This window comes from Falco rusticolus, chromosome 14 (genome assembly GCF_015220075.1).
Source record: "Falco rusticolus isolate bFalRus1 chromosome 14, bFalRus1.pri, whole genome shotgun sequence".
NCBI lineage: Eukaryota > Metazoa > Chordata > Aves > Falconiformes > Falconidae > Falco > Falco rusticolus.
Window position 1 is genome coordinate 5,067,515 of NC_051200.1, and position 25,910 is coordinate 5,093,424.

At 46.1% G+C, this 25,910-nt stretch overlaps 1 protein-coding gene across 1 annotated transcript; it reads left to right on the forward strand.

Annotated features, from left to right (window-relative positions):
- The first annotated feature begins 255 nt into the window (after positions 1–255).
- LOC119157263 (synaptotagmin-like protein 2) lies at positions 256–25,087 on the forward strand. Its single transcript, XM_037408001.1, has 16 exons — positions 256–377; positions 2,646–2,797; positions 7,578–7,671; positions 9,212–9,305; positions 9,473–9,566; positions 10,165–11,286; positions 12,621–12,719; positions 14,737–14,828; positions 15,291–15,392; positions 17,290–17,459; positions 18,275–18,377; positions 19,005–19,166; positions 19,892–19,970; positions 20,557–20,656; positions 21,609–21,814; positions 23,409–25,087. The coding sequence occupies exons 1-16, from the start codon at positions 277–279 to the stop codon at positions 23,552–23,554; spliced, it is 2,916 nt and encodes a 971-aa protein (XP_037263898.1). The 5' UTR covers positions 256–276; the 3' UTR covers positions 23,555–25,087.
- The last annotated feature ends 823 nt before the right edge of the window (positions 25,088–25,910 follow it).

The window sequence follows — 25,910 nt, forward strand, 5'->3', positions numbered from 1 at the left end:
GCATAATTTTGCTGAGAGAATTTTTCTGGCAGGGGAAGGCGTGCAGTGCAGAGAAACGTGCCAGCGAAGAGCCTGGAAGTGCAAGTCCAGGTGCTAGCGCAACTTCCACCCAAGCCATGCTGTTGTGAAGTCCTTTTTCTCCAGTCGCGTCTTGCTCAGCGCACCAGAGCGGGCTGCACAGGGGCTGCCCATGGCATTGCCGCAGCCTGGGCTGGATTAGTTCCTGGTGTGTCACTGCTTCAGCTGTCTGAAGAACTGAAGAAGGTTGCAGGGAAGATGTTGGACTTGAGCTTCCTGACTGAGGAGGAGTATGAAAAGCTGATGAAGGTTCTGCAGAGAGATGCAGAGCTGAAGAAGAAAGATGGGGATCGCATCAGGTGAGGGAGTGTGCAATGACAGCAGGAGCTTCCCCTGGGGGAGATTTTTTTTTTGCTTCTTTTAGAGAGGAGAGTGTGTGTGTGTGTGTGCAGCAAGGAGAGATGCAGGCTGTAGCAGTGTTGTCCCTTCTTGCTCAGATCCTGACAGATCTTTTCATTTCACCTCCTGCTTTCTCAGCCATCCTGTTGTCGCTGCTGTCCCCTCTGCAGGGTTGCAGGGCTGGACTCTTAATCAGCAGCCCTCAGAGACGCCAAGGGAAATCATCCCTTTCCTGCTCTATGGAGGAAGATGCCGATTTCTCAGTGTCAGAGGTTCAAGCAAGGGAGTAGCTTCTACCTTGTTTTCCTCACGCAGTAGCTCAAAAATCCCATAGAGTGTTTTAAAATGAGACTTTCATCCCTGTCTCTGTTTTGTATCCCTCCGGTGCTCTTTGAGGTGGGGTGTGTGTGCAGCATCCGTCGTGCAGGCAGAGAGGGGCAGTGAGATGCTATGTGATGTGCCAAAGGTTTGCGGGAAGCCGTTTCAGAGCCAGGAAACCACTCTCAGTTCAGCTGACTTGCCACTGGCCATCCTGGAGCTCAGCTCTGGTTGATCGGGATTGCTTGTTGCTGCTGTCACTTTTTAAATGCCAGCCATTAGACCATCTGGGCTGACAGTATGCACCAGGCTCAGGAAGCTGGCACTGAGCTCTCCATGGCAAGAAATTAGTAGTTCAGTGAGCGTGGATGGCACTGTGTGAGTTTACCCCTGTTAAGGATGTGAGTCTTTGACTTGCCGTTGAGCCAAAAAAGAGTAAGCCCCGTGTAGAAGGGATACTCAAGGCTTGAAGGGGGGGTGGGCAGCTTTGCAGCAGGCTCTGGGAAGCCTACGTGCCCTGGCCTCTGCTCAGGGGTGGGAGCTGGGGAAACAGAACTGGCGGTGGCATGCAAGCAGCATGGACCTGGGGCATATGTGTCTGCATGCTCTTACATCTCCTCTAAATTGAAACAAGGTTTTGAAAAGGTTTTATCTTTTTTTTTTTCTTTTCTGTTTCTGAAATGCTGTAAAATTTCTGCTCTGCAGCGGAGGTTTGGGGAAAAGATTTTGGTTTGGATTATTTCAGTTTTGTTTCACTTCTCTTCAAAAGCTGTTGCACAGAAGGCTTTCGTTTGGGAGCAAAGTGAGTTAGATCCTGACTAGGGGGGTGCCGTTGCCCCTTGCTGTCGATATGGCTATATGTGGAAAGACCTTTGGTGCAAGTGTGGATGTATGGCTCCAGCACAACCTGCCTGCGGGGTGAAATGAGGGCAATGGCAGCACACTGATACGGTCTCAAAAAGACTAAAATATGTTCCTACATCTCCTCTGGCCCAGCACCTCAAGACCCTCACAGGGGCAGATGCAGCCCTGATGTAGATGGGATCTGCCAGCTCCCTGGCTGTCAGTCCTGCTGGGCCCCCCAGCTTGACCCTTATGGGCTCCAGTAGTTATCTGGGGTTTTGCCCCCTCTTCTTGCTGAGAACTGGACTGTGGTGGGAGTTTCTTCTGGCCTCTCAGCTCTTTTAGGAACCCTGAACTGCGGTGAGGTGTGGGAGGCAGTGCCAGCTGAAAGGCAGCTAATGCAGCAAGCCTTGGTATAAAACCAAAATAACCAGAGGAGGGTTAAAAGTACAGGCTGGCAGACAGAGCGCTGACAGGTTTAGGTGCCAGAAACCAGCCCTGGGTGTGCCCAAGTGAGTTACAGTAGGAGAAGCTGTGCTCAGGAAGGAGAACTAACTGTTTGAGTGCCAAAATTGGCATGGCAGGAGGAGCAGGGAGAGGAGCAGTGTCCAAGGAGAAGGCTGTAGGGTCGTGTTGCTCACCTAAATAACATGATTTATTTCCATGGTTTGCATCAGATTTGATCCAAAAGGCTTTGCCGCTCGTAAAGAGATTAATAGACAAATAAAATGGAGAAGTGCAACACCTGCAAACAGCCCCATCCCTTCCTGAACGCTCAGGGCTGCAAAGCAAATAGACAAATCTCATTGCCAGGTGACTGATTTGGATTTGGAAAATTCGGAAGAGTTGAAAGCACGTGTTTACAAGGTGCTGTTCCCATTTCAGATAAAGAATAAATCAGCTTTTGTTTTAATGCCCTTTTGGCCCTTGGGATTGCAGAGAATAATCTCTGGATCCTTCATAATATAAGACGTGTGAACTGTACGGACAGTTGTTATGAAGGTAGCTCAGGGGATATCAAAACCTGCGAGATCTTTTTGGTCTGTAATGTTCTCACTGATTTTCAGGCGGATACAAGGCTCCATCAAGGATGAAAAGAAGAAGAAGTTTGTGACAGGTGAATGGTTTTCTGAAGTGAAGGCAAAGCGATTTCAGGAAGACTTAGAGGGGCCGGATCTACTTCGGGCATCGATTAGAAGGAAAAAAGGCAAACTAGAAAGTAAGTATGTTGGTGTGCGTCTCAAGAAAACAAGTTGATGGACCAGAAAAAAGTGGTCAGGTATGGGGACTCCCTGTACTGGGAGTCTGTTGGGGGCCAGCCAGTGTGTTGTGATAAGGGGATTCTTAGCTAATCTTTCAGTACTAGAAGAAAATACACAATTACCAAAATCAGGGCCCAAGAAAATACTACAGTGTGGCAGAGGACCAAGGCAAAAGCTGTTTACCGGCTGTGTGCAGTAAATGCCTTTTCCCCGCTTCAGCTTCTTTCTTCCGAAACATCCATTTGTCAGAGGTCACTGGCAGCATTTCTTGTCATAGAAGCAAAAAAGGGAAGGGGATGATGTGCGGCAATCTTTGGCATCAAACTGCTATGTGTGGGTCAGGCACCCCCCCTGCCCTGATTCCTAGAGTGGTCTGACAGAACCAGCCGGGCAGCTGCTCTTGCAGGCCTCTGGGGTGGTAGGCTCTGTCACATCTCTGTAAAGGGAGAGCAAATATTTGCTCACTTGAGAGAGTCCATGCCTAGCTTTTTACATGGGTATAATGCCAAGGCCCGATGTGGTTTTCAAAGTAAAAAGGGCTTTGGGGCCAAGTCTGAACGATACCCAGGCTGCTGTGCCTTAGCAAGGGTGTTTCTGGGACCGTGTGCTAGTTCAAGGCAGATGTTTTGTGTGTTGTTTGGAGTGCAGATGAACTCTCACGGTGGTATGTAAAACAGATCAAATCAGATCTGTCGGCTCAGTTCAGCGAAGAGAAGTGATCAGCCCCGTGTGAAACGAGCAGGGCTGTGCTTTGAGTCCAAATGTAACCAGCCTGGAGCTGGCACTTTGTGCTGAACATTTGTGCAAAGCAGAACCGGGGATGATTCATATCCAGTCCTCAACATGAAGACAGGCCAACCACTCCACAGCAGGACCGCGGAACTGCAGCTCAGTCTCCTCCTTGATTATTTGTCAGGATGGGTAATCACAGATACCCAGACATGGCTGGTGAGGGACTGGCTGCTGCTGCTGCTCTGGGGCAGCCATGGCCCTGATCCACAGCTCTGGGCACACTCTACCATGGTCCCTCATATAAGGACCCTATAACGGCTGTGTTCTTTTGGAGTAAAGACTACTGTCCGTTAAAGGGTTGTCTTCCATCTGTCCAAAACTCCAATGTCATCTCCACCAGTTCAGTTCAGCTCTTTCCTGGGCCCAGCTACCCATTCCTGCCGTGGGGTAGCAGCGCTATAGATCACTCCTGTGCTTGGTGGGCCTCGCGGGCCAGGCTATCTCTGTAACGTTAATTGCCTGGGTTTAGTGTACCCCTCTTAGCTCCACATTACATAGACACGTTCTCAAAGCTAAACGCTGGCTAGGGACTTCGCTAACCCAGAGCCTCATTTTCTTTTTGCTTTTTACTTACCCCTGACAGCTCTCATAACTTAGCATAGATTCATTGGAGCCTCTGATGCAGAACCGACCCATCATATTTCATATGAAGTTGCTTTTATCCTTGGTATTAAGGATTCATGATGTCATTGAATTTACTATTTTATCATCCCTCCAGAATGCTAAAACATATGAAACCTTTTCCAGCTCGATAGAGTTGCATGGCCATTTCTGCAGAGTATATCCATTTCTGCAGAGCATATTCTGCTCTTTGAGGACATGCATTTGTGCTTACACCCTCTTTGGGTGAAGAGACAGACGCTTCAGCAGCCCCTCTGCTAGGGCCCAGGTCAGACAAATGCTCTGTTGTCTGCAGCCCCGTTAGCAGCCAGCAGTGAATTGGATTCGTCTGCCTTTTGCCTTGCCACAGGCATCAGCACCCTTAGCTTGCTGCCCATTTCAGGAAAGCAAGATTTGAAGTACTGTTGGTTTTAGATTTAACTTTGCTGATGTGCATGTATGAGATGTGGTCTCACATTATCATCTAAAATAACCTCCTTATTAATATAGTAGTAATATGTAAGTTATGTCTTTGCATGTGCATTACTTGACTAATGCTGTTTTAAGAAGGAAGAAGCAAATGTTATTAAATTACTATAGTAATTACGTTTAGATTTAGCCCTCTGTTTCTTTTTCAACTTTTTTCTTTCCTTTCTCTTTTTCTATTCTCAGACTCATTTTGATAAAGCACAAGTATAACACATGACTAGTCCTTCCTCTTATTTTTCCCACTGCCATTTTACAGCACTGGTTGAGGATCAGGATTCTGCAGCTAACATTTTCTTCTTGCTGTTGCCTGTTGCACACTCAGCTCCTGCAGTGGTTACCATATAGATTTCCCCCTTCACATGATGGACTTGTCAGCAAGAGTATTGCACTGGTGAGAGCAGCGCTTGGCCCATCAGGGAACAAGGATAAGGCCCCTTTATGAACAGTTTGGCCGTGCAGCTCACGTTCAGTCTGCAGTAGGTGAGATAAGGGCCTTTACTTGCCACCGTGACACCTTTTTTTCTTCTCCTGAAAAGATCGTAGTCGTTCACCTTCTCCTGGCATTCAAGGCGGTGAAGGGGTGCATGTTCTTTTAGCCAAATCAGTGTGATGTGTTTGTGAGTCCAGGGCTGGTAATCCTGATTTAAGTCTTTGATGACTGCGTTGGGGAGTGAAATAAGAAAATTCCTGCATGGAAAATCCCTGCTGAGATAATTGCTGGCATTCCCGTTGCATGGTAAACGGGCTGAGGAGGGGTGGAAATCGGTGCCTGCACAGGAAAATGCCCAGTGACCTTTTCTGGAGGAGGGTTTTCACCTTCAGAAGGGAGAGCTGTGTGGATCCCTAAGGGTCTTCACAGTTGGTATTGATTATAGTAGAAAACGTTAGTAACCAGCAGTAATGTAAATCTATAAAATGGATAGATACCCTATATTGAAACTACAGCCCACAGGGCAGTGCAGGTGGATAAATTTGGTGATAACTTCTTCTTGAGCTTGTGTGCAGTGGATGAAAGCTAACAATTGGGTGGGAAAGGGACCATTTTATCTACCTGCTGAGGCAAGTCAGCCCCAATGGCACGGTTGGCCATGCTTTCCCCGAGCGTGCGGTGTCTTTGGTTTAGAGTGATAGGAAATGAGTAAAGCAACTGAAGTGTTAGAGCAGGAGTGGCCGTATACATATGTGTACAAATATATGTATGGACAAGTTAAACTGGTCAGGCCACTACTAATTTTTGTTGGAATTTGCTTCTTATTCTGTCTCATCCTGAAGTTAGCAAAAGCATTTTTCTTGTCTTGATGGATTATAACATACTAATAGCCTATTTGTTTGTGGTTATAGAAGCCAGGTATAGCTGTGTCAGTGGGCTGAGCCGTTTTGAAGGGCAGTGATTCGGATGGGAGGAAGCAAACAGCTCCCGCTGCCTCTGCCAGCCGGGCGCGGGGAGCTGTCCCTGAGGGGGACGTGTCAGTGAAAGGCAAGCCTGACACAGTGCCTTTGGAAGTGAGGTGAGAAAGAAGTGCGGTCTTCGGCTGTCAAGGTCTTTTCAACCATGACAGGCAGAGGGAACATGTGGGAGCTGTGTGTTTGGTTCCTCTGCTTCCAGAGCAGCTACCTGCTGGCACCTCCCTCCCCGGGGTCTGGGGCAGGAGGACGTGGCTCACTGTATAAATGCTCCTCAGCGTGCCTTCGCATGCCTGCATGTGATGTGGCCCACGTGTCACAGCTTGTCTCTCCCGAAACAATGTTCAGTGATGCTTTTTGCACATGAACGTTTGCATGGGCAAAACGCAGTCACTCTCTCAGAAACTTGCTCTCTAAAACCGGCTTGTTCTTACACAGCCAGGGTCCTGTCTTCCGCCAGGAGCGAGTCCGCTGCTTCCCGCTGCTGTGGGAACCACGGGGCCACCCAGCTGCCATCCCGTGTGTGTGCCAAGCACATGGTCCTGACGCAGACAGCCCCAAGCAGCGCCTGCCGTGGTCCTCTGCACCACAGGGCCAGGCGCTTCGCCAGCAGGAATTGTTGGGACTGCAGCATTTGTCTCCATGGGGATGCACAGGCAAGGGGGAATGAAGCTCCATCCCCATCACCTGCTGCTGGATGGTACCACAGGGGCAACGTTGGTGTGACACTGATACCACGGCCTGCTGTAGGACTGCTGTGCTCTGGGGTTTAGTGCCGTTTTAAGTGAGGCTATACTATTTAATGTCACAGCTGAATCCTCTGAACCTCTGATTCTATTATGTTGTGTAATGAAATATATCCTAAAGAGATTTGGCGGGTTTTGGAACGGGTAGATTTACTCTTTAAAACAGACCTAGCTGCATTGCATAAGTGTGTGCAGAAACTGCAGACGAGACTACGCTTCGTTTTTTGTTGCTGTTGGAGAGTTTAATCGTTTTGGTTTTGCAGAAGCAAGAGAGCCTGTTTGCCAGCAAATGTCTAATGCAACTTTACACCCTGGCACGCTGCTCTAAAGGTTACCGTCTTCTATTGTTTTTTCTTTAGGGTCTTTGAGAGCTTAAAAGACATAGCTGAGCCTTGTGCCAGTAAAAATAACAGGGATCTCTTAATTAACTGTATTGGCCTCCTCCTTTGTTTGCCAAGATCCAATGACTTGAGTCAAAACAGGAAACGGCTGAATTTAAATCCTGGAACGGATTAACTTTATTGACAGCTGTGGCAGTGTCCTGCAAAGGTTTCCAGTGATGTGACAGCTCCTGGCATGAGCCAGACATTAGGCAGTTCGCTTTGGCCTCTTGGACCCATGGGCCTTTTCTTTCCCCAAACAAAACACACCGATCATGACAAGTTTAATGAAATGTCATTTCTCAATTGTCTTTGCTATATTACAGATGAGGCCAACGAGCACATCCGAACGGGTCTGGGAAGCAGAGCTGCCCCGAGTCCTCCCTTCCCTGAGCACGCTGCTGGCGCGGGAGAGGAGAGGTAACCACCACTGCTTGCGCAATGCTCTGGCTGCTGCTCTTACTTCTAATGAAAATTGAATGCTACCCATTAAATCCTGGTTTTTAACTGAGTTTCCAAGGCTGTATAAGTAATAGGTTGTATAGGATATTTTTAAAATCTTTTTTCCAGGAATTGTCAGAGTATCAATCCTCCCCTAATAGCTAAGTGCTAATGTGCTTATCCCAGAAAGGTCTTTTCCTGCATGATTTGATAAGAGGTCAGTAAAATGGAAGCTGTCTGTAATGTCAGGATATTCTGGTTAGTTTTTCAAGGCAATTATGGTTGTATTTGTTTAATTTTTGCCATGGAGCAATGTTAACAAAATGAACTGTTTGAGGAAACCGCTCATTTCCTGCTGGTGCCAACCTCTATGTCCAGTGCTCAGCACTCTCCATCAAGGCTTGGTAGGTTTTCACGTTGTGCTGACTGAGCAGAAACACCCACTAAAAGCGCTCCAACGAGCAAATCAGTGACCTCACTCCATATTCGTGGACTATGGAGAAGCCGTTAAAATATTCACATATTCATTTATTGTTGCGCCCATCTCATTTGCATTTTATTTTGTCAGCAGAATGAGGAATTATTCTTCACAGGTGGTGATTGCTCCAGTTAAATATTAAATATGGGCCTTGACAACACTTCCACATCTCTTACAGCTGGTCACTGGGTGTTGCTTAATGAAGGATCCAGAGTCAACAAGCCTGAGATGCTCCTGCTTTACTGGCACAGCAATGGTCTTAATGGTTTTTCTGGGGGTTGATTAAATCCTGAAAACCTTGCTTTGTTTTCCTCATTCAGCTCTAAGCACAAAGCATTCCCATATGAAATCTTACCAGCTTGACTGCTGCTCTCCATCTGGAGAGCAGCCACCACTAGACACTCCACTCCCAAAGATGGTAGAAACAGTCAAGTAAACCACCTGAGATATGTGTTTCTTCCATTTATTTACCAGGCAATTATTAATTAACTTCTATTCCAAGCATAAAGATTTATATCCTCTACTATAGTTTTGCCTCAACTATTGTTGTCATAGTCATTCCTGTAGTTTCTAAATCCTACATCAATCTGGTTTTGCCTTTGGCCTGAACTGGGAGGTGTGGCCGGTTCCTTCCTGGGCCATAGCCTGGCACTGCATCTTCCTCCTGCAAGGCTCTTGGGCTCTTCTGGCACTGCTGGTTCCTGTGCTTTCCCCTTATGGTTTTCTCCCAGAAGGGGAAAGTCTGACTAAACCTAGAAGTTGGCACTATTATTTTTACTGAGCAAGTTCTGTGCTGGCTGCAGTGGGAGACTCATCCTTACTCCATGTTCTGGTCATTTAACATGTTTCCCTTCCCTGCAAGCAGTAATGGGGAAAATAAATGAAGGCAGCAGCTCTGGGCAGCCTTATATTGGGCTGGGTCAGTAGATCAAAGTGGCAAAGTAGATGAGCAGAGCTGAGATGGTGCTGAAGACTGCATGATCACCCTACCAGGTACATCACTACCACTGATCTCCCTCAGCTGTTTCTCCTCCCCCCCAGATCCAGCACATCTGCTCTTGATACCACAGAGGAGCGTAAAATCTTGCCAAAACTGAAGCCAAGACTTCCTGCCCCGCTGTCTGCGTCACACAAGGTAGTACAGGCACAGCCTCTGCACCTTTATTCCTTGGACCTTCACATAGTCTGTACCTGCTGGCAGGGGCTCCACAGACTGCCTGCCCTGGTGTCTGTGCTTGAATAAAATAGATTTTTCCAGTCTTTTCAGTTTATATACACTGATAGTGTTTGTTTTCCATTCAGAGATCCAGTATACATGATGTCTCTTCTTCAGAGAGTGACACTGGAACAAGTCCATTTGTGGCTGCAACAAACAGCTTGCATTTGTCTAGAAAAGGTAAGGGTTTTGTTCAGTGAGCCATTGGTGGTTTTGTTTTTCAACATCAAACACCAAGAGACAAGATGCTATTTTGTGTGTGTACAAATGAATAACAAACAGTATTTCTTACCTTGGCATGCGAAAACGGGCTGCCAACATTTGTATGAATTACGCCCAAGGTAGCAGGGACCAAGAAAAAACAAATCCAATGACTTGAAATGTCTCCTGGCTCTTAGTATGACTTGAACTGAGTACTTGGCTCACAGCTCCTTAATCCATAGATCCAAGTTACCTCCTCTGTCCTGCCTTGAATATATAGTGTATTTTTGGTACGTAGCAAATAGCCAGTAGGAAAGCTGTCAAACTGAAAGCAAAGCTGCAAACAAATCCCCAGCTCACAGCTGCAGTTTAGAGCTCAGTGGATTTTTCCCGTTTTCAGGTTTTCAGGCTGGGGTTTTCAGGGCTTGCTTCAGATGGAAATGGGGAAGAATCAGGAACACACGGATGGTTTCTGGAAACTGCCCCTGGTTTCTCTTTGAGAAGCTGCAGCCCAGTCTTCCAGGGAAATACGATATGATGTGATGGCCCAGGCTGTGAGCATCTGTTGTTGTTGTAGGTCACGGAGCATCTCCACTGCCCCCCAAGCTTTCAGAGGATGCTGTGCCTCAGCCCAGCAGTACAGCTGGAGGAGAAGCTGTTCATGGAGCCACTGGCACCACAGTGGGGCCAAAAACTCCACCCGAAGATAATTATGCGCCCAGCAAGTTACCAGTTAAGAGGAAACCAAGCAGAACTTTCCCCAGATCCGAGCAGTTTGTGAATCACATGGGGCTGGCAGAGAACAGCCTTGCAAAGAGGGAGCTGCTGGTGAGCCCCAAGCCTCTGACCGCAGAGGGAGAAAGCAGTCAGGCTGTGAAGCAAGGTGTGAACTATACCATCTCATCGATGAGCCACAAAGAGGAGGATATCGGCCTCAATCGTGAACACTTCAAAAACTTGAAGAACTTCTGGGAGAAGGGCGCAGACTCTGCGACAGTGAGAAATGTGCTGGAGGACCCAAGCTGGGCGGAGGCAGAGGGTCGGCAGTTCAAGCTGTGCCGCTCGCTCTCTGTGCAGTCTGGACAAGGCCAGAACAGTGAAGAAAAACCTGGTGTCCTCACCAAAACAAGAACCCCTTACAAAAGGACAATAACCTTGTCTTCCAGCGAGGAAGAACCAAGCTACGTAGCCCCTGTGAGGAAGGGCTCACTTTCTGTCGTTCCTCGATCCACATATGCTAAGAGCAAAGGCAGCCTGGCTACAAGAAATAACTCACTGAGTGAAAGCAACGGGAAGCTGCCGGTGCCTGAGGAAGAGAAGGCGGCACAGCGCTGCTCCAAGAAATCCAGATTGCCTGTGCGAGCGCCTTCCGTCAAAATCGAGTCGCCTACCGAAGAAGTGTCTGGCAGCACGTTTGAGCCAGAGACGCCTACAGACAGGTTTATCGTGGCAGGAGAGCGCAAGTACACAGCGACTTCCCTGGCAAGCAGGGTGCAGATACTGATCGAGCCTGTGCTTACAGATGGTGAAAACGATGATGAGAAAGAGGAAAGATCTGATTTGGGCACTCATGACAACATGGAAATAAATGGAGAGCTACCTGCGGAAAAAACGTGTGAGTCTTCAGACAAGCCAACACCCGGTGAACCAGCCAGAGAGAGAGAAGTCGTTCAGGGAATGGACTCAGCTGTTTACTCAGGTACTGAGGGCTGTAACTGCACCCTGTGAAATCGCAGTACAGTGTCATCCCTAAGCCTGTTTTCTTCCCTAACCCTTCTGCATTTTGCATATTTTCTTCATTTGTCCATTTATTCTATAGTGCAGTCTGTGCAGAGTTAGCATGTGTGGAATGTGTTTAGTGAACAGCTCTGGAAACAAATCTTGTGTAGCGTGGTACGAAGTGTAAAAGAGGGCAGTGCCGTGTTCCCTTGCCTTCCTCCCTGCCACCAGCCCCTAGGCCTTGCCTGCAAACACCCCAGCTCGGGACATCCCTCTATTTCTTTAGTGCTACCTACAGCAGGTCATAGGAACTTACTTCATTTCACTCACTGGGAAGACTGTACTTTCTTCAGATGTGGGGCTGGGGGAATTCTTTGTGGTGGTAGAGATAAGTCTGACACAAAGAGAAGAAATAAAATGTGAAGCAAAGCATTTAATAAATACATTGGCCGTTAGGCTGTCTTGATATAGCTGCTGGTGTCAGTGCTTAAATGACATTTCGGGTCTTTTGGGAATGCACAAGTGAATTTGGATATTAAACTGTGACCAAAGTGGACTGAACAAGGAGTCTGATCTTTCTGGGTTCTGATACCATGTTCTCAACCATGACGGTGTCAATAGTTTCACCACTTTAGCAGCCTTTTCCTCTGGGTTTGATGGGCTCTTGTAGTGACCGTTACTGTGAGCAAAAGTTATTGTTAGTTGCATTCATTTTACGTGTGGGCTCCAACTGCCCACAGCTCTGCCCTCTGCCATGCCAAGACCTAGGAAGAGAGAGCTGCTTCTCTCCTTTTTCCAGATTTCCTGTGCTCATGCACCTGGGTAAGACCTCTTTGAGAGGATTTTCCATAGACTCATCTGATTTTTAACCGTGTCATTTTTTGCCTTATTTCCTACCTCATATAACATTTCTATGAAAATCCTGAGTTGCACTTCAGGTTAACGCAAATATTCCCTTTATATACCAGATCATTCCTATATTTCTCAGGTTTTTGGACTTATTATTATATTCATTTCAGGATGATATTAGCAGATGGCTGTGTTTCACTGGAAGCTCTTTGCAAGTGCTGGTCTGTTTTAGGGACCAGATTAATCCAGTGTTTACATTTCCCGTCACAGTGTGAAGAGTTTTTCTCAGGGAGAGACATTAAAGTGCACTAATGATTTGAAAGCAGCCCTGTGTAATGTAACTGCAGTGTCCTCTAAACAGAGCGAACAAGCCAGGAGAGACACACACACACGCGTGCTTGTTGACACACTGCCCATTTGTGTTTATTTATTTACCGTGTTGATTTGGCTTTTCATGTATTCCAGAGGAAGATGGGGATCATTCTCCCGCCGCTCAGGCATTGGCCCGAGCAAATAGCATTAATCTTGCAAAGAGCATGGTGAGCATTTACACAACCACAGAGAGTGAGTAACATTTTTCTTTCTCCTTTTTCTTTTACGTTCCCTGAAGGTAATATATTATGCCGGATTCTGCATCCCTGGTGCTTCTATGCATGTACCAGGCAAGGAAAATGACATATTGCTTCATCATCAAATTAGAGAGTTTATAGTGCCTAAAATTAAATTCAGAGCCAGGAAATTGCAGCTAGATTGATGGCGTGTTACTCAGTGTCTCCAGCAAAAAAAGCAGTGGCTTCAAAGGGTTGGCAAGAAGCTTGTACTTGTCTCTCCTCTTCCCCCACCGAGTACTGTGGGAGCTGCAGCCTGCACGGTGGGTTAATCGGAGGTGCCAGACCTCGGTGCTGCAGACTCGTGTCACACGCTCACGGGGCGTGCAGTGCCCAGCCTGGGCCTCTCACCTCGCCCAGCGCAGACCCTGTTCGTTGGGCTGATCTCCCCAGCTACCAGGTGGGACGTGCTTTATGGTGACGGTTTCTCCCTGGGAAACCAAAAGCTAAGGAGAAGGCAACCAAGAAAGCAGCAGCAAACCTGAAGAAGCCCATGGCCAAGAAACCTGTCTGTGCTACCAAGAAGCCCAGGAAAGCTGCAGCCAAGGATGGAGGCTGAAGGAAGGCAACAAGCAGCCTCTGCGGCCAAAAAGGTCAGGTTCAGTCCCCAAAAGGTGACAACTGGCAAGCCCAAGAAGACAGCTAAGAGCTTGCCTAAAAGCAAAGTAGTGAGGCCGCGGCTGCCAGCACCGAGGTGAGAAGGCTGGGAAGGCAGTGCCCGAGGAGGGGTAAAGCCGCTCAGAGGAAACGATCAAGCTGACACCTGGTCACGGGAGGGAGGAGAGTCCCCTTCGGGGCACATGGAGGGCAACTTGGGTTGGGACACGCTGCATCACTCCGTGGCTGTGCCCACCCCTCCGGTAGCCTCATGCCACGTGCGTGCTGCGTCGCATGGTGCAGCAGCGTGTCACACGGCATGGTGGCTCGAAGCTTCAGGTCCCACGTGCATTGCTGTCCAGTGACGGGGTTGTCACACAGACAACCAAGATGTTAGCCTCCCCTTATTAAAGCTCGTTTAGAGCCACAAACTTCACCCTTGGAAACCCTCCTCCGCAGGGTTACGCTTACTTGTTGGCAGTATAACAAGTAGTCTGTGGAGCAGGCTAGACTTGATGCTTTGCTCGTGTTTGGAAATAAAAATAGTAATTATCAAATTAATCGTACATCATATAAAAGGTAAATCATACAAAAGGTAAACCTTATAAAAAATGCTAAAGAACCTTTTGGACATTTTGAGCACTGAAGAATGTATCATCATGGATAACATGCTAAACACGTGTATATGTGCATGCATGTTTATGCACATGTATCTTGTAAAAACAAGTTCTTCTGGGATGGAGGTAGTCATATTCAAGGGAGTTATTTATAAAAGATAAAGATAGAACAAATAGGTTTTATTTAGACATTTAAGCAGTCCAATAACCATCTTTCTAAGCTGATCAAAAGCTTTTTTTGACTTTTTTCTTTTAGATATCTTGCTATTGACCACCTCTTTGTCTAGCACGGTATTGGAGAGGTGTGTGCAATGGTGAAAATTGTAGGTATAAATATTTTACAGCTGTTTTGTACAGGCCAGTGTGCTATGAGATGAAAACGTGAGCATGTTTGGTTTCTTTGACAAGGAGGGAGATCTGTATGGCTTTAGTCTAAATTAAATCTACACAAAGAAAGTGGTGCAAAGATACATGTCCTTCGGCTAATAATGAATTACATTAGCCACTAGAGGGGGTGTGCACACTCCCACACACTGAACAAAAACCACATTGAAAATAGCTTTAAGATACTAGTTAGCAGTTTTTGTCTTGGGGAGGGTCAGCTTCAATGGCAAGACGACAGCAACAGGGCATATAGGTGGTGGTCCAGTGTCTCCTACACGCTTTTCCTGCTGTTTTGTGCCCTTAAACAAAAATGTGACTTATATTTTCCTGACTCTGACAAGATGTCTTGATGCCTTTTTGTGTTTGTGCCTACAGCGTACAATAAACCTCATTTGATACCCCATCAGTTTCTTGAACCTGAAAGAGTCAAAGAGCTGAGCAGATCGTCTCCTCTCCTGTTGTCTGAGGTAGGCTAGATGCCAGAAATGGCTGGAATAATGTTCATAGCATCCCCTGAATGGCAGTTGGTTTCATAGGAATGTTTCTCCTGGACACTGACAGCACTTGCTTTAGAGCACGCCTTGGTTCTGTCGTAAATAAATGAGAAAAGCCTTAAGAAAAAAGCTCCCAGTAATCCAGCCCAGCCCTTCTGTTTTGGAGGAGGTTTCGTATTTCCCACTGTCTCAAACCACACTCTTCTGTGCCCTTTCCAAGAGCCCAGCAGCTGCATGCAGCTCTGTTTGGAGGCAGTTAATGATGACGTTCACTGCCGATCGGAGGGAATGCCTCTGGGGAGACTCCCTGCGCTCTCCTCCACTCTCCTAACCTGATCGCCGCTTAATGGGACTCTGCTGAGCTATTGGGTTTTTTTCTGTAGTGTTGCAAAGTGCTCAGGCAGAGCTTAAAGATGCTTGTTATTTTCTGAGCAGACTGAATCAGACACGGCTTCAGAAATCAGCTTCCAGTTTAACAAGCACAAAAAGACGCCTAGCATTGGCAGCCACTCGTCCGACATGGCATCTGTCTCCTCGGTAGGTATTTAACGCGTACATCTCGCTAGACAGGGTTTCTCATCCGGATGCAGTGACACTGCATTTAGGCTGATACTGATGATGTGGCCTCCAGAGTATCCTTTTGGTTTCTGTATGGTACATTATTAAAAGAACAGCGATAGTTAATTACTTACTCGGGTTAAAGGAGTGTTTCCAGGTACCGTTTCAAATTAAAGACCCAGTGCATCATTGTTAGATAAATTCACAGTCAGCGACAGCCCCCACTCCAAAGTGCGGATGCTCTGAAGCCAGGCAGCATGCAGGAGACGGGGGGGGACTTTTTCTAGGTGGGGAAATGCACACAGTTGTTAAGTGACACGTTTGTGGTCCAGCTGCAAAAGAGCCAGGACTGCAGACGGGTGCCCTCTGCAAGCTCATCCTTCACTTCATCGGCAAATTCAAGGGAACTCGGAGCTGGACAGCAAAAGCGTGATTTAGAGCTTCAACTTCTAAGGAAAGCTGAAAAGAGCTGATTGTGTGTAGTTGAGCGTTTTTTGAAGATTCCTTAGAGACAGTGTTTTGGGAGGAGGCTTGAATTTGCTGTGTTACTGTTACAGGTATCTCCAAGGTGTATATGTGAGATTTAAAGAATATATGTGAGGTAAAGCTGACAGGGAGAGGTCATGAATGTAACAAACATGTTAAAAAAACACCTTGAACTTTGGGGCATATGAGTCCTTCTATCTGGAGAGTCTGGGAGCTATGAATGAGCCTTTTGTGCCCAAGTCACACAGGTATTCTTGAAAAATTTTGTTCAGGATTCTCTGCTGGGGCGAGTATCCTGATGGGATGGATGGTAAATGCAGCTCCAGAGACTAAGAGGAGATGTTTAGCAGGTTTCTGTAGGTTGTAATAGAGGGAAAATCAGAGCCAAAGGAAGTAGGGGCAGAAAGAGAAGAATTAGGTTAATTACTAGGAAGGTTTTTTGATAATTGTTCATGGCTGTACCACAGAAAAGTACCAAGAGGGTTAATTATTTGCTTTGTAAACAACATTTGCTTTTATGTTATCCTGTCAGGAATCATGAGTGATTGGTGCAATAGAAAATTCTCACTTTTCTGGAGCTGTGTTTTGTTTCTGCTTCATCACTTTCTACCAGTGAAAGACAAAGCCTTGAAAAAAGAAGCCCAAGGCATGTGGGCAAAGGCAGTTTGTTCTGGCAAAGCAAGTGACTCTTGGGTGCCTCGCTCCTGATTTATATCTGTAGAACCCTTGTTTTCCTGTGCAGGTAGGTGCACACAGGCTGTCTCCAGTGGGACAGTGGCTCCTCAGGACAGGGGTTATATCTATTTCTGTTTTGTACAGCTCCATGCACAGTGTGAGAAAGGAACAAGATGGTAATAGGTTTTCCTATATTTCTAGTCTGATATGGTTCTTACTGGCCTGTTTTAAAAATTGATTGACAATTGTGTGATTATATCTGCCTGAAATAATAAGGTCATATATGGATAGTTCACGTTCTGTTAATGTATTTCTTTCTTAGTGATGAGACTGGGTCAGGATGGCAGCTGTAAGCATAGAGAAAGGGAAGAGACTTGTATGATTCCCCCAGTATCTATTTCCCAAAGTTTTGGGATTCAGGGGTGAAGTATCTTCTGCATTTCTGGAGCATGCAGGAGAAGAGCACTTCTACCTCCTGGTCTAGGATAACACGTCCTTGTGAGACGCTTGTTTAGGTTCCCCAACCCTTGCTTGTTTGAGCAGAGCTGCAGATGTGGACCATTTCTGTGTCAAGGACACAACATAATACAGGGACAGAAATGGCAGATTATTTCTCTGGCAATGCGCTTCCCAGACTGTTGTCTTTGTCCAGAAACCAAGTCAGGTGGGTGGGTGCCTATTTCAGTGGCACTGACCTTACTTTTCCCCCTTGCAGGTGAGTGGTAGTGTGCTCAGTGTCTACAGTGGCGATTTTGGGAGTGTGGATGCCCAAGGTACCGTGGAGTTTGCTCTAGACTATGATGAGAAGAACCGGGAGTTCCAGGTTCATGTGTCCCAGTGCAAGGACTTGGCTATTGTGGATGAGAAGAAAGGCAGATCTGACCCGTGAGTGACACTTTGGTGCCTTCAGACTTCTACGTTGCTGAATTTTGTGTCCTGGAGGCTGCTTTTTTTTTTCCTTATATTTTCTGTTTTTAAATGTCATGGTTCCTTCCTTCCTTCAGACTTCCGGTGCATGCTTACTGCTGGACTTTCCTAGCTGATGGTTCTGGAGCCACTGGCATCAGTAAATATGTTGCCAGACTTAAATTTGAAAAGACTGAGGAAGCTTTGATCAATACAAAGACAATTCCTGTTATCACTGGAATATGTTCTCTTTGCATCTGTGTGAACCTTGATCTCCCCATGGTGGACACACTTTGGTAATAACTCTGGTGATGCATACACATGCCTGTATGAAAAGGAGGTCTCTAACAAAGTGCTTTTAGGGGCACAATGGTGGTTGTGCAGAGGTTAGTGATCTCTAGTTTAAGAAATTATGAAAAGCAGCTTGGATTTGAACCCTGAGAGAGAGAGTTAAAGACATTCTACCTCTTTCCTCTTCTCTAATTTCATCTTGATCTTGAATGCACAGAGATGCTATAGTTGTGGGCATCTCAGAAAATGGGTTTATGGCCTTGCTGGCTTCCCATACTGCCTAGACAGCTGCCTGTTCTGAGTGTTGGTAGCATCCACCCATCTCCGGTGAGATTTATAACTTCACATGCAAGTCAATATCCTAGCAGGTCTCTTAGTTAGTTTTGTCCTCAAAGAGTCAACTCCATCTCTATAGTTCCACGCCACCATTCACAGGTGTTGCCTGCTTATTAGAGCTTGGTGATATGCAACAACATCCCGCTGGAGTTTGTTTTCTTTTCTAGGTATGTTAAAACTTACCTGCTTCCCGACAAAGCTAGAATGGGTAAGAGGAAAACTTCAGTGAAGAAGAGGACAGTGAATCCCATTTACAATGAGGTGTTACGGGTAAGAATAAATACATGCTCTGAAAACCCATGTTGTAGTAGGCACCTGTACCAGGTCAGGTCTGGAAAGATCCTGCCTTCTTGGCCAGGCTTCTTCGCCTGCCTCCCACCAACACTGCACTGCTCTTCCCTTGGGTTTGTGAGGGCAGGGGTGTTAAAGGTTTCGCTGCACCCATCCATGTGGCACCCAAGATTTCTTCGTCAAAACCACACAGTGATCTTCAGGTGAGAGGGACCTGCAGCATGTCCTGCCTTCAGCCAGAGCGAGGGGGGTTCTTCCCTTCCCTGGCACACAGTCACGAGGCATGGGGTCTCCATACTCATCAAAGCCTAGAGGATTATTTAACCGTGCCTCGGCCTGTGTTAATAATTCTTGAAAGAATATTGGTTTTGCCCTGTGATGAATGGAGTCTAGGTTTCCTTGTGCTCAGCGGAAAAGCTTTGTCAGCATAGTACTATTGCTGCAGGGCAAAAAAATAGATGTTCAGAGTGAGGCCAGTCCATTAGTGTGTGTGTCGAGGGGGTGTGAGTGTCTCAGAGCTTATTCAAGCTTTTGAGTAGTTTATTTGCAGTTGTGAAAGAAACAGAAACACAATGTGAACAACCTGACTTCTCTTTCTTCCTCTAGTATAAAATAGAGAAAATGGTATTGCTGATCCAAAAATTAAATCTCTCTGTTTGGCACAATGATCCGCTGGGACGTAACAGTTTCTTAGGAGAGATCGAAATAGACTTGGCCAGCTGGGACTGGAGCAACAGGAAACTCAACTGGTACCCACTGAAGCCCCGAGTAAGTGTATCTCAGCTGCTATCCTGCTTCCTAGCCCAGCCTTGAAGCCTTCAGGGGTGGCAGAAGTCCTTCCTGACTCCTCTGAGGTCTTTGGGTGTAGTGGAGCAGAACAACCTGCATTTTACCTAGGGTAGAGTGATAAAACACCCACAAGCCCTGGGCTTGTTCAGTGCTCTGAACACAGGCCTTCTGGGGCGTTACTTGGTGACTGATCTGTAGGGATGCTTTCATAAATGTGATCTGACACTAATCAGTAAAAACTCTGATGTGATTTTGCCTCTTTCTCTGCTCACATAAAGACACCCCTTAAAAACAGGCAGCAGAGTCCTAGGTGATGCAGTTGAACATACCTTGAGAGGTGAATATTCGGGTGCCACTTTTTGTAAAGCCTGTACAGCTTCCTGCATGCTTCTGGGTTCAGAGGTCTAATTTGAGATCCCTTTTCAAAAAAGAAAGGACATTCGTCTTTCAAAACTAAGATGCTTGATTATGTCCAGCTGAACACGTCTGGAAGGGCAGCCTTGCTCTGAATCCTCAAGTTTTGGTTCCGACAGACTGAGTTTGAGAAGAAAGCCACAAAGAAAGGAGCTGCCCTGAGAATGGGCTGCCCCAGCCATGCAAAACCAGAGTTTGTCCATTTGTGCCCCTCCATTGAACTCAAAAGCTGTTTGCCTTGCCATATTTACACAATCCCTCGTTTAGTCAGTCATAACTTTCTGTTTCAGAGCCTTTCTGCTGTTAACGGTGTGGATCATCGAGGAGTGATGAGTTTGTCTATTAAGTATGTCCCTCCGGGAAGCCTAGGTAAAATGTGTTCCGTGCATTAAGAAGTATTGCCCATATGTAGACATGCAGCTTGCGATGCCTCATCTGTTTAAGGGCTGGGTAAAGAGTAAAGTCATTAGAGCAGGATGGTAGAGATCAGCACAAAGGCACAATGAGCAGTGCTTGGCAGCACTATCCTCAGCCTACGTCTGATGTTCACATCTGCATTTGTTGGGAAAGTGTTGGGGAAAGAAGAAGGGCTCAGCGGCCTCAAACTCATCAGCGGGTACGAGCACTGTGGGCACTGTAGGGTGCTGCAGTGTAGCAGCAGCAACACGCAGCCCTTCTTACTGAGGGGCGGCACAAGGCTGGGTTTGCCCGGCAGTTCCTTCTCCTTCCCTGTTTCAAAGCAACACCAGCGCACTGTGTCAGGAGCTCTCTGCAGCTGCGAGTGTGACGGGGCTGGTGGTGCTGGGGCAGCCAGGCAGAGGGGTGCAGGGCAGCAGGAGTGAGTACGCAGAGAAGTCATGGCGCTGCTCCCTCAGGTCCCTGGAGGAGAAGCCTGTCATTTTGCTAGCTGTTGTAAAGACTAGCGTGACAGTTTTTCTCTTCTCCTAAATGGCAGGTCCCAAGAATCCTCCCTCTGGCGAAGTTCACATTTGGGTCAAAGACGTCAAGGACCTGCTGCAGTTGCGTCCTTCTGGAGTTGACTCATTTGTGAAATGGTAAGTGTTGGCTTTGATCCTGGGGCTGTGCTGCCACAAAGCAGTAGGTTTTCTTCCCTCTTCTCAGACTCACCTAGCTGTGCCGCCATGCTGTAAAGCCTTCATGTTGCACTGGGCTCTGCAGGAGAAAATTGCCCTTGTTACTCACTTGTGGCCAAATTAAGAAAACCCTTGCTGTGATAAAGCTCTTGGTCAATCAGTGCCTGTGACTCACTCAGTGATTTGCCTCAATAACATCTGAGTGAGATGAATACCTCAGCCCAGCGTGTTCACGCGGAGTTGTGAATTTTGCCTTGATATGGGTTTGCATGCAAAGTTTGGGAATTTGTTAGGGACTTGCCAGAACTGATATACAGATGGTTGGATCCTCTTTGCTCTTCTCCAGAATTTAGTATGTGCATTTTCTGCAGCCTGCAACATCGGTTTTGCCTGTTATATGGGAGACAGTGCTGCAAATTTTTCAGAACATTAAAAATCTTTTAAGAGTATTTTAAGATTTTTTTTCAGCCCTTTGAAGTGCTCACCATGTTTTTGGTACATTTCTGAATCCTTACAGAGTTATCCTGCAGAAAGGTTCACTGTTCAGAAGCCTAACTGACCATTTTGAAATGCCCTCTTAGTCGTTTAAATAATGAAAATTTATGAAAACAGAAATATGTGAAAATAATGTCCTTTTTTCAGTGTAAAATGTCAGTTTGCAAAAACATTGCCAAAAGCAGCAGATTTTAAGCAAGTACCCTCCTTTCTGAAAATGTTTGCTATTAAAATGGATTTTCTTGGCCAGAAAAAGTTTCATCCAGGAATTATGAACATTCCCCATTAGATCTACTGAGATCTCTTATCCAATTCCTCCTTCAGAACTGAAGCTTGTTTAGACTGAGGAACTTTGTGGAACAATTCAAATCTCAGGTGATACTCGATACTACATGCTGTATTTTTTCTCCTCTCAAAGCTATGTGCTTCCAGACACCAGTAAGAAGAGTTACCAGAAGACCAGAGTCATAAAACGAGACACAAACCCTGTTTTCAATCACACCATTGTGTACGATGGCTTTCATACCGAGGATCTAAAGGATGCTTGTGTTGAACTGACTGTGTGGGATCATGAAAAGCTTACCAACCATTTCCTTGGAGGAATCAGGCTAGGCCTTGGGACAGGTGCGTGATTTCCTTTCCATTGGATGAATAGTTACGGTATTGCTGAGCCACCAGATACAATGGGAAGTTGCAGAGCATTTTCCTCTCAGGTAGAAACCAAGGATGGAGAGTCTCAGTAACTGGTGGCAGTCTGGGTACTTGCACTGTGTCTTGTGTGGAGGGGGCCCTGGTACCATGATAGCAACCCTCTATTCCCACATTTTCTGCCAGCATTGGTTGTGAGGTCTGGCAAAATTCAAGAAGCTCCTTGGGTCCATCAAGGAGCTTTCCTGCTGTTCCAGGAAAACTGGCTGCCTTAAAAGTCAACATATGTTGCTACTCCTCCCAGGGAAGAGTGCTCATAGCTGAACCTGAATGCCATGTGGGACAGCACCACCCAGTGATTCTGTCCAATCACCTCCTCCCTTCAAATGCTTCAGTAGCGGGAGTAATTAATGCTTGAAAAACAGGGCGAGCTACGCTCGTTGATCTGGTAGGTTATCGGTACTGAGACTACTGTCCCTGGGAGCTGATGGCATAAGGTTCCTGTTCAGAGAAGGACTTTAGCCCTGTGCTTAGCTGGAAGTGTTTTACTTCAATGGGGTTACTCATCCTTGAAGTCAGGAAAATTCCAGTGTTTTTCAGCCAAGTTGTAAAGTGCAGATGGGACCATCTCCCATTGTCCAGCTGTCCAGAGTTGAGGTTTGTCCCTCTCTAAACATCCTGTCCTGGCTTTCAGTGTACCCCATGCCTAGGCTTTGACAGATAATGTCTTCATCTGGGTGGTTTTGTGGGTGGGATATCTATAAAGTTTTCTAAACTATTTATTGTTAAGCAAGAGAGATCTCTGAGAGATGAAAGGCAAACGGAGGACTTCAGAATGTTGCGATAAATGATAACTGTTCCTTGAGGGTATTGGGAAGAGGCTCGTAGCAGCTGGAAGGTCTGCCTTGCAGGTGCACCCACGCTGATTGGATTTGCTTGTGTGTTCTCTGTTTTCAATCTGTAACGTGTCACCAGGAGGGTTGCGAACTATCCGGTTGGAAGGGGCAACAAGAACAAGCCTATAAGCAAGATATAAAAACACCAACCCCAAGATAAGCTGCAATCCAAATTTAGATCCAAATTTTATCTCGATGACAAGTAGTTGCCACATGAAAATTTGGTTGGATAATCGACTTGGAATTAATGCACACGTTGTCCACTATCAGTTTGATTCCTGTACAAGTGAATTGCAGAGTAAGAGAATTTTGACAAATATCCCACCTTGTCCACAAGAAAATCTTTTTAAGGGGAAACCCAAGCCTTTTAGACCTTCTTTACCATTCTGAAAGATGCAGAAAGAGCTTGAGCCCGATATTATTTTCCTTGACAGGTTATGTTTAGGGTTCTTGCATTTTGTGGCTTTTACGTTGACTTCATTCTGAAGTCTGCTGTAAAATGGAGGGCATGAGCAGAAGAACGGGAGGTGTTCAGGGGGCAACTTGCTGGGGGGAAGTCAGCACCTTTTATGTTAAGCCACTGCCTGCAACAGTTACATCCCATTGAGTATTTTTGCATGGAGTAGAAACTCTTTGTGTAGCTTCCAAAATTGTAGTTCTCTTGTTCTTTTCAGGTTTGAGTTATGGGATCTCTGTGGACTGGATGGATTCCACACAAGAGGAGGTGGCTTTTTGGCAGGAGATGATGTCGGCTGCCAATGAATGGATTGAAGGATTGCTGCCGCTGCGCTCACTGGCAGGGAGGAAAAAACTGAAATAACCTACTGTTTGTGCCATTGAAAGGCTGAATGTGTCCATTAGAATTAGGAAACTTCCTGCACCAAGGTGATGGAGACCATCCACAGGGCTGGCAAGTGTCAGGGTAATAAGGCAACTGACGGACAGCACTTTGGAGGTGGTAAATGTTAAGTACTAATTCCCTAACAGAGGACATGGAAGATCCCAAACTGATGCTATATTTGATTTTGACTAAGAAGAAACTTCATTTGCCTTTTTATTTAATCATTTATATTCGGTATCCTTGAATTCCATTAAGTTCTGGGAACGCTGACAGAAGGAAAAGGAGATATTTTTATTTTTTTTACTGTTTCTTGTGCCATTTTTTTTTTCTGTGCAGAGATGTAGTTGTACTAAAGCAGCAGCATGGTATTATTCATATTCCCCTGCAAGTGGTACACTTTGTACTTGATGTAGAATTGCTCCAAGTCACCGGCAGCACAGTCCCAGAATGAGAGCTTTACTCTGGTGACACTGGTGATAACACATCTCTAACATAAGGAAAATGGAGATCCAAGGCAAGTCTAAAGAAAGACAGGAGTATTTGAAGCAGAAAATGAAGCAACCTGAGGAGGATAACAATGAGGAATTCAATGTATTAATTTCTTTCTGCTTTAAGGTGAAAGAGAGAAGTGATGGTCCTACAGCTAGTGAGATTTTGCAACCAGGGGCTGTTTTCCTAGCTTTCCCACAGGCTTCCTCAGTGACCTCAGGCAAGTTTCTCTGTGAAAGGGCAGTTTCAGTGCAATATAAACTAAAGTGCTTGCCCAAATGTAAGATATGGTTGCCTTGCTAACGAGCCGAATCGCACCTTTGAAATGCCTTGCGTGCAAAACACTTCAATATGAAATAATGACATAGGAAACAGTCTCACGTTAGCCTGGCACCGCGGGTCAGGAAAGAAAGGTCAAAATCAGACTGGAGCACAGGAGATGTTGGGAGCCGGTGGGAGAGTAAGTAGGGAGTGAAGGAATGTGAAGGGTAGCTGCAGAGCTCCAGCTGCCTGGGGTGGTCTCCTGCCTCTGCATACCCTGCTGCCCTTCTAGTCTTCCTCTCACCAGAGGCCTCTCAGCAAGTTGTCCGTGGCCGGCATTTCCTTTTTGCCAGTAGCTTGCAAGAACTTTGCATCTGGCACATTAACCGTGGCAGAGTGGCATTGTGAATGTATTTTGAAATGCAGCTTTGTAGTTTCTATTTTGGATGTATATATTGTGATTAAATAGAATGTTTTTCTTTCCTCATCAACTAGTCTCCTTGTACCTATTTTTATCATGGTCTCGAGTAACACAAAAGCAAGGAAAAGAGGTGTTAAATTTTGTCATGTCAAAATGAATCATTTTTGCCCAAGGGCAAGTGAAATGTCATGGAGAAAACGTTTTTTGTAACTACGCTACTCTAGATTTTAGCTCTGTGAATATTTTGATATTCTTCTTGATGTATTGATTTTATGTAACTCAAGCTCAGCGTAAATTTTCAGCTTAGCAAAGATGGTTGTAAATAAATTAATGGAAAAATCTACACTTAAAATAACAAGACTTTTTCATGAAATGAAGGCATTTGGGAAATAATCAGCAGGTTTTATGGGAAAAAATAAGGAAAGAAGATGGTTCTGCAACGGGAAAAAAATAATACGTGGATATGTACCAGTCATAGTACTGAAAGCACCGAGAAAGAGTCTGTAGAGCAGCAGAATTAAATAACAACTGTCTAATGAAGGACCTGAGATATATATAGCATGTCAGCCCACAGATACTTTGTATGGGCTCCAGCCTGGCACATTTTGTTCACCAATGTTTGGTCATTTATTACCTTTGTGGGATAAAATTAAGTATTGTACCTAAGACAGGAGTTTTAAATTACTATCCTTACATGTTTAGGTACTGAACGTGTGAGCGTTGATGCATACATATAACGTACCTACACCGAGGAGTCCTGCTCATCGGAGTGGTGGCTTGTTGCAGCGAAGCTGCCCTCAGGACTGCTGCGCTCTGCCCAAGCGCTTCCCAGGGGGGCAATTCCTGCTGTGGCTGTGAAAGCGGTCGGTAACGCCGGGGCTTCGGCGCAAGCAGCTCCAAGTTTCTTCCTGGAGGGTTCAGCTGACTCCCCTCTGTCACGAGAATGAAGTCATCCTGCCTCCTCCTCCTCTTCCTCCTCCCCCTGACGTGCAGTATTAGCACATGTGCTTGTGACGAAGTTGCCAAAACTGCTGCTGGCGTCAATGGAGCTGGAAATGGTTGTGTTGGGTGTTCCAGAAAATTCTTTTTCACTGGTGGTGCCAGTAAGGGGAGAAAAAGGGGGTCAGTGGGCCGGTTCCAATTGCTGTTATGAACTTGTGAACA